Raw genomic sequence first — 13,783 nt, 5'->3', positions numbered from 1 at the left:
CTTCCCTTTTCTCACACTCATTCAATTCTCACACCCTTTCAACAAATACTCAGTGTCTGTTGTGTCCATAGACTCCAAGGTTCTATCTAAGAACTGCAAAGCTACCACTGTACTCCACGAGCAAGAAATCTGGCTGGGGAGGCGGAAAGAGGATGAAGACACAATATCCTCCACATCCAGGCTGAAACACCTACTATTTAGGGCATAAACAGCTCTAGGAGGGGGTTGATGTGGAATAGTTCATTCATTCATTTATTCATTCATCGATCCAATCCACAGCATCCACTGTAGGCTGGGCCGGGTAGTGTGCCAAGTGCTGGAGATCCAATACAAAGACAAGATTCACCTCCTCTTCCAAGGAGAAATAGAATCATGAGCATTAAATGCTCTCTCAATCAGACTTAGGGGCTGGGGACGTTTCCTGGAGGAGCAATGTCTAACAGAGTTGTGAAGGGAATACAGTAGTTAAACAAACAAGAGGTCTCCCTGGGAAGCACAACTGGCTAAGTGGTCAACTTCTAACTAGAAGATTGGCAATTCTAACTCACCCAGAAGTACCTCAGAAGATTGGCATGGCAATCTGCTTCTGAATGATCACAGTCTTAAAAATCCTACAGAAATTCCATATGACCCAGCTATTTCATTATTTGGAATATACCCTGAGAATATGAGAACTGAGGCACAAACTGAGATTTGTACACCAATGTTCATAGCAGTATTATTCACCATTGCAAGAGCATGAAACAGTCCTAATATCAAATCACAAACAAATGGACTGAGAAATTATGGTATATTCACACAACGGAATACTATTCAGCAAGCAGAAGCCATAACTTTGTAAATTATTACCTAACTTGAAAGGGACTGGAGAGCATTATGCTGAGTGAACTCAGTCCCATAAGGATAAATATTGTATAAAACTGTTATTATAGAATGAGTATAAGGATCCAGGAGGGGTGGGAGAGGCTGGAAGCAGAGGGATGTGGATGTGCAGGGAAGGAGGGATTAATCAATGGGTTGACAATGTGCTTAATGTGTGTGAGAAGAAGTTTCACCATCCTTGCCTCCTCAGAGCAAACAAACAAAACCTCACCACTGTCAACATGCATGCTACTCACAGTGAACCTCCGTTAGGTGTCCCAGACTGTAACCTTTATGGGAGAAGATTGTCAGTGTTTCTTCTTCAGAGCAACAGGTAGACTTGAAACTGCTGATCTTTCAATGGCCAGACGACACATACCACCAGGTATTATTGAGGGATAATGATATCAGTTTGAGGACTAAGGTGCATCTGATTCAGGCCATGGTCTTTCCAATCACGTGTACATCTGAGAGCTGGATAATGAATAAGAATGACAGAAAAATGATTGATGTCTTTGAGCTGTGGTGTCAGAGAAAAGCATTGAACATCCCATGGACAGCCAGAAAATAAACAGATGTATCTTAAAGAGGGTACAGCCAGAGTGCTTTTTGGAGACAAGACTGATAAAGCTTCACCTCACATACATGGTGCTAGGGAGGGACTATTCCTTGGAGAAGGAAATCATGTTGGGAAGGGTGGCGGGTCAGTGAAGGAGAGGAAGACCCTCAACCAGGTGGACTGACATGGTAACTGCTGGGCTCTAGTGTGTCAGGAAGTGTGAGGATGGCTCAGGATAGAACAGGGTTCAGATCTTTTGTTCATGAGGTTGCTATGAGTCATACTCAACTCAATGTAAACTAACAACAATTATGCCGCCAGAAGGTCCCTCAGCAAAAGCAAAGAGCAAGATAAAATAAAGACATTCACCAAAGTATTAATATCAACTGGGTTTGGAATTAGAGGTAATTTTTTTCTTTTTCCTACTTTTCAAAGTATTTGCAATGAGTCTTCTCATTTGGATGTTTTGTTGTTGTTGCTGTTTGTATTTTTTTCAGAATGACTTTCAAGAGAGTGAGAGGGCCAGCTAGTCCTACCACCAGGGGGTTCCCTGCTCTGATGCATTCAGGAGCCAAATGAATCTTTCCTCTGGTGCCGAAAATGACTGATACTAACTGCAGGAGAATCTATAACAACAAAGCCTTCCCACAAGCTTTCTTAGTCTCATGCAATTATACCCACCCTGGGTAATGACACTGTACAAAGCTTACTCATCTGCAGGCCGACTTACTTTCCTCACCAGGTACCCCTCCCTCCTCCTCCAGTTCAGGTGAGGAAATCTTCTCAGGAAATAAAAATTCCCTGGATTCCTCCGATTTGAGCCCTAGGGTAGGCCTTCAAGAAGGTGTGAGAGTGTCCATATTCATTCTCAGGAATCTGACACTCCTGTCATCCTACTGGTTCCCAGCAGGACATCCCCCCCACCTCCTTTTCTCCATCATCTCTGCCTATCTGAGGGTGATGGGGAGAGGGAGTCCAGTTGACTTTACAGAAGGAAACTGAGGGCTAGGGGATGGAGGGGACAGTGCCTTGCCTCAACTCACAGATTATTGGTGGATGGGCCAGGTTGAGTTTTCAGATCTCCCCAGGATCCCAAGATTTCAGAAAGATTCTAGTTTCTGTTCTTCAGGAGCAGACCACAGGACAAAGAAGTTCACAACTCTTCTGGCTCTGCTTTAGATCTGAAAAGCTGCCCACAGGCCCACAGGCGGCTAGGAAAGCACAATTCAGGGGATAGTCTGAAAAGCAGGCAGCAGGAGATGAAAACTCAGGAGTCTTGCATTAAAAATGGGGAATGAGGGCAATTTGTTATGACCCATTTATTTAAGCTATTTTCCACAAGAAAGCACAATCAGATTAATTGCCCCAGAGCTGAGGCTCTGAGACTAAATTCTTATCATGCCCTTGATTGACCAACAAACCAAAACTTCAAGCTCATTGCTTTCAGGTTGGAACTAACTCATCGCTGACCTTCCATTGATTGAGTTTCCAAGGCTATAAATGGCACAAGAGGAGATTCCACATATCTATCAAACATTCACTTTGAGGCCCAGCCCAGAGTCAGATGGGGATACAGAGATAGGGAATCCAATCCTGCCTAGGAGATGCTTCTAGGCCAGAAGGAGAGACCCCTGAACACTGTCCACAGGAAGCAGAATTGAAAGCTGATCCCCTAGTCCTTCACTTTGGGATGTTCTGAATACACGGGTAGATCTAAATGGAATAGGCCCTCAGTTAAATTGTGAGCATTTTTCATTTTCTTTTCTTAAAGATTAAAGATAACCAGCAAATCTAAGGAAAATTTACTGATTGAAACAAAGATTGGATCCAGAGTCTGCTCTTCAGAAACAGTATCTTTTTGCAGCCCGTGGTTAAAAGAGAAGTTATCCCTACATCCCAGAGCAGCCCCATGGAATTCTCAAAAACTGCACTTAGGTGTTAAAACTGGATTTGTGCACACCCACTGTTTATTACTGCTTTGTTCACAATAGAAAAGGTATGGAAACAACCCAAGTGCCCATCAACAAATGAATGGAGAGAGAAGCTGTGGTAAATTCACACAATGGAATACTACACTGCATTGAATAACAAGGAACTCACGAAATATTACACAAAATGGATGATCCTGGAGGACATTATGCTGAGTGAAATATATCAGTCAAAAAGGGACAAATACTACATAGTGCCACTATTGTAAAATGGGATTGACATCAGGGTTGAGGGAAATTAAGAAAAGAGGGAATAAATAATGTACACTGCATTGAAACAGATGAGGGAGTGAACTGTTTAAAAGGAATATATGATTAGGTATTATTTTCGTTACTAGAGTCCAGAATAAGAGCTGCATAGTAAGGTGGACTTAGTGGGTGTGGGGTGGGGAAGGATTATATAACAATGAAAGAATTTCTTTTTCTTCTCTTCAAGGAGAAGATCAAACTGAGAGGAAGGGTGGATAGGGAGGAAAGTGTGCAACAATGTATGAATGGAAATCCAAAGTCTTTGTAAACTTTCATTAAATTTTTTCTTTAAAAAGCAAACAAAAAACCCCAAAACCAAAACCCAGCTGGATTTGAAGCCAAAAGGGAGAAACACATAATAACCGCCACTAAAAGGGACATACATTGCTCAGAACATCCAAAGAAGCGCTCTATCTAAAAACAAAACAACAGCAACAAAAAACCCTCAGAAATCTCACTGCCACCTAGTCAGAACCAATTCCAGAAGCAGTAAATCACACACGAGGGGAATTCCCATCCTTCTGCACTGCAGCTGGTGAATTCGAACTGCATACCTCTGAATTGGTAGTGCAGGGTACTTAAGACTAGGTCACTGGAGCTCCTTGGGATCTACCAAAAAAGCCATGGCTATATGGGAACTTAGGGAGTTCTTGTAGCTTGGTGGTAAGTCATGCTGCCGACCCAAAGGCATGCAGTTTGAATATACTAGCCACTCCTTGGGAGAAAGATGGCCAATTTCCTCCTGGAAAATTTACTGCCTCTGAAAACCCAGTGGAAGGCCAGCTATAAGGTCAGTTCCACCTTGACGGTACATAACATGTATATCCATAGCATACAGGAGCTTAAGTGGAAGTTCTTGGGTGGTTCAAATGGTTTACTAGCAAAGGCTGGAATTTCAAGTCCACCTGGAGGAGCCTAAAAAGAAAGAGCTACTGATCTGCTTCCAAAATCTAAGTCACTGAAAACCCTCTGGAGCACATAAATGGTCACCACTCAGTCAGAATCAAGTCTGTGGCACCTGGCTTGGTTTTATGAGTTTGGATGCCTGTGCTTTTATCCTTATGTCATAGCCCTTTCCAGGGCGTATCGTCTAAAACATCACTTGAAACCCACCCAAGGATATCAGAGAACTGATGGGCAGTCAAGGTACAAACGCTCTTGGATCACTAGCTACGCCATGCACAAAGATCCTCAGCGGCCCTCTGTGATGTTCCCCAACCTAAAGCAGACCTGGGGCCCACAAAATAGCTTACTGTTCCTCCCTGCTTGTAAAGTTTATATAGGAGTCAAGATACAGGCCCAGAGCCCTCGGGCTACACAGAAGATGCCCATGTCTCAAAATTAGAGCTTGTGATATCAGCAATTTACTTCTAGGCCCAGAGGCTAGAACACCAGGCCTACCAGCTCCTTGAACATGCCTGCTCAGCTTTTAAACACATAAACTGTGGTTTTAACTACTCCCTCCCCTTATTACCACAGCCTGAAGTACTCTTGTCAGAAAAGAGCAGAAAATTACAACCCAAGTCTCAGTGAAAGGCATACTTAGCTGAGTCTAGAGATCCAGCTCTAAGTCTTGGTCCTGACTCTGTGCTCTTGGCAAGCTCTTAGCATCACTGGGCCCCGTACTCTTCACGTATCTCTATAGACGTGTAGGTTGGCTGGATTATTTCTAATAAAATAATCATAATAAATAATAAAATAATGAAAGTTCTTTGAGTTTCTAAAGTCTATCAGCACCCATAAAGGTCCCCCCACCCCCCAAGGAGCTGAGAACTTCAGGACAATGACCTAAGCTCTCAGAAAGCATGACTAATTCATTCCCTCATTTTACCTGTCCTGATCCCATCTTGGAGCAAGGGGAACAAACTCAAAGTTTAGAACCAAAAGAACTGAATCTGAATCCTGATTTGCTACTTAAAGGCTATGGGCAGATGCGTTTACCAATATAAACTTACTTTTGGAAAATAGAAATAAAGTAGTACTAAGCATTGAAGATTAGAGAGCTCTGGGGGCCTGATGATAAGAAGCTGAGAAGTAATCCCAAATGTGCACAGTTCAAATCCACCAACTCTTCTGCGGAGAAGGATGGTCACTCTCCTCTCGTGTGATTTACTGCAACTGAATACCCACTGGACGGCCATCTATGGGTGAGTTCCAACTCAACGGTACACCGTAACAACACAAGCATTCAAGATAGCTGGGAGGATTAGGCAAGGCATAGATATGATGGGGGGGGAAGCACTAAACCTTCAGATATTGGTCAATTTGATTCCCAAGCATAGTAACAACCAGATAGAGCAGAACTGCCCCATAGATACCTCAAGGCTGCCCATCTCCTTCCAATCCTTCTGTTAGCAGCTGAACACGTAACCATTTCACTTAGGGATCCTAGAAATATTCCAGGGAAGGGTCAGAGCTCAGAGATGCATGGTCCCTGAAGAGCATGGATCACCTTGCTACACTTATCAGCTGGGTGGGAAGATTCAAACACACACTTGTGCTCCATCATTGTGCAGAATGACGAGCTCCAGAGCACCAAAAGTGAGCATCTTCAAGGTTTACAAGGCCTGCTAAAGCTTCAGAAGGCTTTCAACTCTAAATCGTAGGGTGGAGAGAATAAAGAACATGGAAACTCTCTCAAGGACAACTCAAAGCAAAAAACTCATAGCTGTTGAGTAGAAACCAACTCAAAGCTGACCCTCCAAGTAGGTCTTCAAGAGACTATAATTTGCACAGAAAGAGACAGCCCACTTTCCTCCTTCAGAGCAGCTAGTGGATACGAATTTCCAGAGAGAAGCCACCTTTGGGTTGGTAAAGCAACTCCTTAGAGCCAATACCACCAGAGATCCTAGACAATTATGACTTGAAAAAAGCAGCAAGTCAAGTGGATGTGTCATTGACAGGATGCAATCAGGGTAATCATCCCCAAAGGTCTTAGAAAAGGAAAGTGGTGAGGGAGATGGCAGGAACTAGCAGGTGGGATGAATCCAGAGAACATTCCTGGAGGACTTGAGAAAACTCAAGCAGCTTTTCTGCTCCCTGATTTCTAAGCTTTTCTCCACACTTTAACAGCCTAAGGGTAAGCACTTCTTTAAACTTGTGGCCCAGGAAGACCAAAGAAAGGAAGAAAAAGGCAGCCTGGGATGATAAGTCTTCTGGCATTTCAGAGAAAGAAGTCTACTCGGAGAAAACTGTTTGATGGAAACAGTACCCTGGGTTTCTTGAGATTTACACGTGTTTGTCTCCAGCTTCCAAGCCCTCACCCTGTGCCCGTTTTTGTCTCAAACCTCTTGCTGCTCTTTGACCTTAGTCAGCACCCCGTCTTGCGAATGCACATGAGTTCTAAGATACTTAAAGTTTGCTTTGAACAGATGAAATGCTCTTCAAACTCAAGAGCTGCACTCTCCTCCCTTCAACTCAAGTTTCCCTGTGAATAAAGCCTGTGTCTCTTCTCACATAGGAGCCCAAAGACAAAGCTTTGCTTCCAGTACATATATAATCTAGGACCCAGGAAAGCAGAGTTGTCACATACACACAACACTCTCTCTCTGTCTCTCTGTCTCTCTGTCTCTCTTTCTCTCTCTCTCTCTCACACACACACACACACGCACGAAGGTAGATGAGGGCACAACTGTACTCCCCAACATACACTGAGGCCCAAGTAGGCAGGGGTGTGTCACCCCTCACAGACACTGAGGCTCATGAGTGTTGGGTTCATCTCCTCATGCTGGGGCTCATGAGAGCAGCACTGTGTGGTCCCCTGACATCCTGGCCGTGCAGCAAAACCGAAAATCCTCACACCGTCCTCTTCATTGCCTCTCTCTCTGCTCCCAAAGATCCCTATATTTGGAAGATAGGACCCTCTAGCAGAAAGAAGTTGAGAAACAAGGAGGACAACCCTCCAACTTTGTGATTTATTGATCAGAAGTTGGATTTTCTCAAAAAGATTTATCTGTGATTATAAATAAGGTCCCCATGTATCATTAACACCTTGGGCTCCTTTAGTGGAAAGTCACCGCCAGGAGACACACACTCCCTCGCCTCCTTTCTCTCTCCCCCTGTATATTTACCGGATAATGAGAAACGCGTCAGAAGAGGATTCAATCCCACCTATGAAGAATCACTTTTACATTTGCCCTTGAATTCCCAGCATAGGGCTGGTTACTTGTCTGGATTTAATCTTTCATCTCAAACCCTCTGATTTGGGGAGGTTGATTCAATCCCTGTCAGTCAGTGAGTTTCAAGAACTCCCTTCAGTTACACATGAAATTAGGAGTTCCTAGGTGGCACTAGGCTACTAACCAACAGGTTGTTGGTTTGAATCCATCTAGAGGCACCTCAGAAGAAAGGCCTGGAGATGGGCTTCTGACAGGTCACAGCCATGAAAGCCCCACGGAGCACAGTCCTGTTCGGATAAGCACAAGTAGTCACTACATGGCAACTGGCAGTGGTTCTTTCAGGAGTATACACCAGAATAACCCAGACTTGTAGAATTAACCACTGCTCGGGAATAATTAGCCACACCTACTATTAGTTTACGCTCCATCTAAGAGAAAATAATTCCACCAGTACTTCCTGAGCATCTATTAACTCCTAGGGCATGTTGAGCACTGTGAAGCATTTCCTTCAAGATCCCTCCTAAGGATAAAAGTACAGTCAAGAACCATGTCTTAATCTGTCAGGTTGCAGCATCCATTTCAGGGTTAAGTCTCTAAAGGCTATCACACTGAAAATCTGACACAGCAAGCCTTACAAAACTCCAAATACCTATGTGTCATAACTCTCCGTCCTTTTCTTACTGATATGTTAAAGTGTGACCAGCTGCCGCTGTCCACAAAGACATTCCATTAGGAATAAAAGTTTGGAGGAATAAAGAGGAAAATCAGATTTATTTACTCACAGCAAAGCCAGCTTGGGGCTGAGAGGCACAAGATCCAGTACCACTGTCAGTATTGGTTAACCATAGCCTTTTCACTAGTTTTTCCTGATTAGACATTATTCATTTTCTTATTAAAGTGGTAGGCATCCTCGTGCCCCAAAGTTACCAAGGGAACCTATGTCCAGCTATGCACAGCATAGTTCCAAGTATATTAATATTGGATGAATTAGTGAATGAAAGTATTAAGATTTCAAATCTGATAGAAATAAATGAAATCATCTCTCAAAAACTCATAACCCATCAAAACCAACCTACACAGGTTGAAGATGATTGGGAGATTGGGGTCACCTGAGTCTGAGACTCCCAAACTCTGATGTTTCACAGAGAAGTAAAAACAGGTGGAACAATCATGATTGGCAAATTTTCATTCTGACACGTAAGGATGTTAAATGAACAACTACAACCTACTGTTACCATATTTTAAAAAGATCTGTTTAAGTACTGAAGAGCAATGATATCAGTCTGGAGACTAAGGTGCTACTGATATAGGCCAAGGTCTTTGCAATTACTTGCTATGAATCAGAGAGCTGTACATTGACTAGGGAGAATAGAAGGAGACTTGATGCCTTTGAGCTGTGGTGCTGGAGAAGAGTATTAACTGTACCATGGACTGATAAGAAAACAAAGAGGTTCATCCTAAAGAGGGTGAAATGAGGCTGCTCCTTGGAGGCAAGGATTCTGAAGCTTTGTCTGACATACTTTGGACATGTTGCAAGGAAAGACCAGTCCTTGGAGAGGGCCACCATGCTTGGGAGGGTGGAGAGACAGCGCAATAGAGGAAGACCCTCAATGAAATGGATTGATTCAGTGACTGGGGTAATGGGGGTAGGTGTGTTAGAGACAGTAAGATTGGCACAGAATAGAGCAGGGTTTAGAGCTATTGTACATAGGGTTGCTATGAGTTGTAGACAACTCGACAGCACATAACAAAAACAATCATTTAAACACCAACATATCCACTAGAAAGAGAGGAAGACCAAGACCTCAGAATAAAAGACTTTCCTTCCCAAGAATGTGACGTTGACATTCTTTTACTTAAAGAATGTTCCTAAGACTTGTGAACACATGGTCAAGGGTCAACCCACAGCCACAATTCATTGTTAGGAACCACAACCCACACCCACACCTTGTGGCTTAATCAAATTTGTCCATTTTTTCTCCCCATGTCAGGCATATAACTGAAGCCTATTTCCCTCAAAAGTGTCCAAGGTGCCTCAGCTTCAAGGAACCTGCCTTCTCCAGAGAATGACAGCCTTTCTGTCCTTGGGTGTTTTCTAAGGAAGGGACCATCTGAGTCCTTCCTGGGTTCACCAAGGTTCACGGCATCCAAACTAAACTAGCACCACAAGTTTCTGAAGCTCACAATCTACTCGGGATCATTTTGGATCATTAAAAACTCCACCATAATTAACAGGCAATTTCTTGTTAGAGCTGTCATTTCAACACATAGCTGGGTGGGACCCGCTGAAATGTGCGATCTTGAACAACAGCAACCGAGCTCTTGTGATGAAACGATGAGGGGAGCATGCTGGTCTTCATTCTCAGAGATAATTCTTCCTACCAGTCCAGGGGCAACAGGAAAGTTTTGAGCTATTTTCATAGGAGAATATTTACCTTTACCTCAACTATCCACAGGCCCCCTCCTACTTTTGATGTCCAAGGACAAACCAGAACTGGGAGTAAAGGATGGGTGGTCACAGGAGATTCTGGGATAAACATACTCAAATGCTAACCACAAGACTGGCAGGTCAAATCCACCTAGAGGCACACTGGATTGGAAGAAAGGCCTGAATATTTACCTCTGAAAAGTCAGTCAGTGAAAAACCTATAGAATACAGTTCTATCCTGACAATCATGAGTTCACTACGCGTCTGAAACAACTCCATAGCAATTGTTCATTATTCTTTTCTTACTGGATAAAGCAATTAAAAGGACAGCACCACCTCATGCACTTTACGTAACCATCCTTCCTTCAAAATCTGTGAAGACGGTATGTCCATTTAAGAAATCCTTATCAAGTGCCTACAGTGTCCAGCTACTGAGTAACATGATATGACTTCACACAGTGACACAGGTGGTAAGTAGCAAAAGAAGTGCCCCCATCCGGTCATCTCACCTCAAATCTAGTTCACTCCATGACTCCCTCTCATTGCCTCTCAATATTGCAGCACAAGATCATAGGATATCAAAAGAAAAAAATACTGGAAAACAGTTTTCCAAGATTTAGAAGTCTTTGGAAGGCAATTTTTAATACCTTAAAAGGCAATGGGTACATGTATGACATTCTATTTCACCCTCAGAGTATCAACCTATCGCGTGCTAAAAGCAAATGTAACTTCACTAAGGGGTAAAAACTGAAAGCAGTACAAAATATTAAAGAAGCTAATTTTTTTACAAAGAATTAGCAAATGTTGAAGAGGAGGCAGAAGAAAAAAAAACCCTAGGTCTCTCCTACATTGTTGGTGGGAAGGTAAAATGGGAACATTCAAAGTAGCCCTCAGTGTTCCCTTGGCTATAGCACTGCCCACAGTGTGCAGTGTATAGTCCGAAGACTTGTGCCCAACTTAGGAGCTCTCACAACCCAATGGGCAGGGCACAAACACGTCATTAAAGGCCCTATGAAACTATAGGGAGAAATCTGTGGCAAGAGATTAATGTTGTTGTTGTTGTTGTTGTTGTTGTTGTTGTTATGTGCCGTCGAGTCGTTTGCGACTCATGGCGACCCTATGTACAACAGCCCTAAACCCTGCTCTATCCTGTGCCAATCGCATTGCCTCTGACACACCCATCCCGATTACCCCAGTCACTGAATCAATCCACCTCATAGAGAGTTTTCCCCTCCTGCACTGTCCCTCTACTCTACCCAGCATGATGTCCCTCTCCAAAGACCTGTCTCTCCTTACAACATGTCCAAAGTATGTCAGACGAAGCCCCAGAATCTTTGCCTCCAAGGAGTAGCCTGGTTTAAACCTCTCTAGGATGAATCTGTTTGTTTTCTTGGAAGTCCATGGTACATTCAATAATCTTCTCCAGCACCAGGTTCTCTTTTAAAGTTCTAAAGGTTTTCAGAGCGATGGGATGTACTCTTAGTAGTGCCTCAACACTCTGGACTTCTCAAGTATAGCCTCTGGCTATGGTATGCACCCTGCACCAGGGATTTCAGAAACAATGTCTGCTATCCACTTTGGCTGGCCATCGCCACTGGCCAGACTGCCACATAGTTGCATCAGAGAAGGGGCAAGTCACTAGGCTGCCCATTTCAAGAATGCAAAAATCATGGAAGGGCCACCCTGTGCCTGCAATCCAAGGAGGTGGGGCTGACAGACACGGGTCACGTAACTATGAGAGGCTGGCCTGGATCAATAGATGACTCACAAGAAGTCATCTATAAAACTCAAGGAGCTCCAGTGCTCCTCACATCACCAGCATCTTCTCTCCTCACTCATCCTTCCTGGTGCTTCAGGTAAGCGAGTGTTTGCTGGCTCTCCTCTCTTCCCAGCTGGCCTTGCCCAGGTCTGCAGAAGCTGGTGAGCCTGGGGATGGTGAGAATCTATCTCTCATTAGGGTTCTATGATACCTCTGCTTTGCCTAGTGAGCTAAGAGTTTAGAAGGTTTGCAGGCAGGGAAGAGACAGGACTGAGCTTCTGCCCAGAACATAAACTATGCAAAGAGGCTATTTTCTGTTATTCTGGTACCTCTGCTGGGGCAGACATGATGCCAGGCACAGAGGCATTTTGAACATGGATTTGATGGACCTCCTGAGCTTGTCAGCAGGAGAACTGCATCTACCATCAGAGTGAGAAGAAAGTTTCAGAGGATGCTGTAAATGAGAGATCATAGGATCTAATTCCTGTTTTGCATAGATAGTTACAGAGAAAACTTATGGGATGTACCCTCCTACTAGCTCATCACCTCTATTAAGTTGAGCTTGAGTATATCTTAAGAGGTATCTTTTGGTCAGAAATGCTGATTAAAGAGACAGACTACCAGAGCTCACATGCTCCTGACCCTGTCTCCAGGCAGGGCCACAGTGGAGTCTGTCTTTTAGGCTAAGTGGCCTCTGGTTTAACTCAAAGGTATAAGCCAAGAATTCTACAAGGCTTGGAGACACAACTCTTTGACATGCTTAACAAACTTTTCTTGGTTGTGCTGAGGATAGAGAAATCTCCCAATCTGGACAGAAGTTTGTGATAACTTCCTACTTGTACACAAAAGATCAGAATTACGTTGGGACTTTGTCCTAAGACATAAAGTGTTCCCACCTTCTCATTTTACAGATGAGGAACTAGGGTCTGGATTGATGTGAACTGCCCCAAAATTACACAGAAAAGGTTCGAGGCAGACCTAAGCCTATGAGCCAGGATATTGAGAGAAATAAGTACTCTCAAGTGGATTGTTCAACATTTGTTAACGACTTCCAATGGTAGTACTCAGCCACTTCCTAAAAGCAATCATCCTAGGAGTCCCTGCTGAGGTCCAGCATCCTAACAGAGCAGCAGCCAGGCCCTGCCAGAGGGCAATTCCAGGGTGATGGGTGTTGCCATGGATGCATCTTCCTCCTCCACCTCATCCTTTTGCAGCTGGTCCAATAATGCTCTCCTGTCTCTTTCCAGAGTCTTATTCCTCACTAGACAAGATGTCTCATCAGAAAAAGCAACCCACTCCCATACCCCCATGTTGCAAGTCCAGTGGTGGCAGTAGCGGTGGAGGCGGCGGCGGTGGCTCCGGCGGCTGTGGCTTCTTTAGTGGAGGCGGCGGCTCTGGAGGCTGCAGCGGCGGCGGCGGCGGTGGCGGCGGCTGCGGCGGTGGCTCCGGAGGCGGTGGCTCCGGAGGTTGCGGTGGCGGTGGCGGCTCCGGAGGGGGTGTCAAATACTCTGGAGGCGGCGGCGGCGGCTACTCTGGCGGCGGCGGCTCCGGCTACTCGGGCGGCGGCGGCTCCAGCTGCGGCTCTTCCGGCGGCGGCGGCTCCAGCTGCGGTGGGGGCTCCTCCGGAGGCGGCGGCTACTCTGGCGGCTGCGGAGGCGGTTCCGGAGGGGGCGTCAAGTACTACGGTGGCGGCGGCTCCTCCGGCGGCAGCTCCGGCTGCGGCGGTGGCTCCTTCGGGGGCGGCTCCAGCTGCGGTGGCGGCTCCTCTGGCGGCGGCGGCGGCTGCTTCTCCAGCGGCGGTGGCGGCGGCTCCAGCTGCGG

General features: G+C 45.0%; 1 protein-coding gene across 1 annotated transcript in view; it reads left to right on the top strand.

Annotated features, from left to right (window-relative positions):
- The first annotated feature begins 13,232 nt into the window (after nt 1-13,232).
- LOR (loricrin) overlaps nt 13,233-13,783 on the top strand; it is a 1,240-nt gene continuing 689 nt past the window's right edge. Inside the window, exon 1 of the mRNA XM_006895934.1 lies at nt 13,233-13,776. Within this exon, the coding sequence (XP_006895996.1) occupies nt 13,233-13,776 (544 nt within the window). The remainder of the gene's footprint in view (nt 13,777-13,783) is intronic.

Source organism: Elephantulus edwardii, unplaced genomic scaffold, assembly GCF_000299155.1.
Source record: "Elephantulus edwardii isolate Elephantulus edwardi_28Jun2011 unplaced genomic scaffold, EleEdw1.0 scaffold00176, whole genome shotgun sequence".
Taxonomy (NCBI): Eukaryota; Metazoa; Chordata; class Mammalia; order Macroscelidea; family Macroscelididae; genus Elephantulus; species Elephantulus edwardii.
The sequence above is the reverse complement of the archived record's forward strand: the minus strand, read 5'-3'. Positions and strand labels throughout refer to the sequence as shown.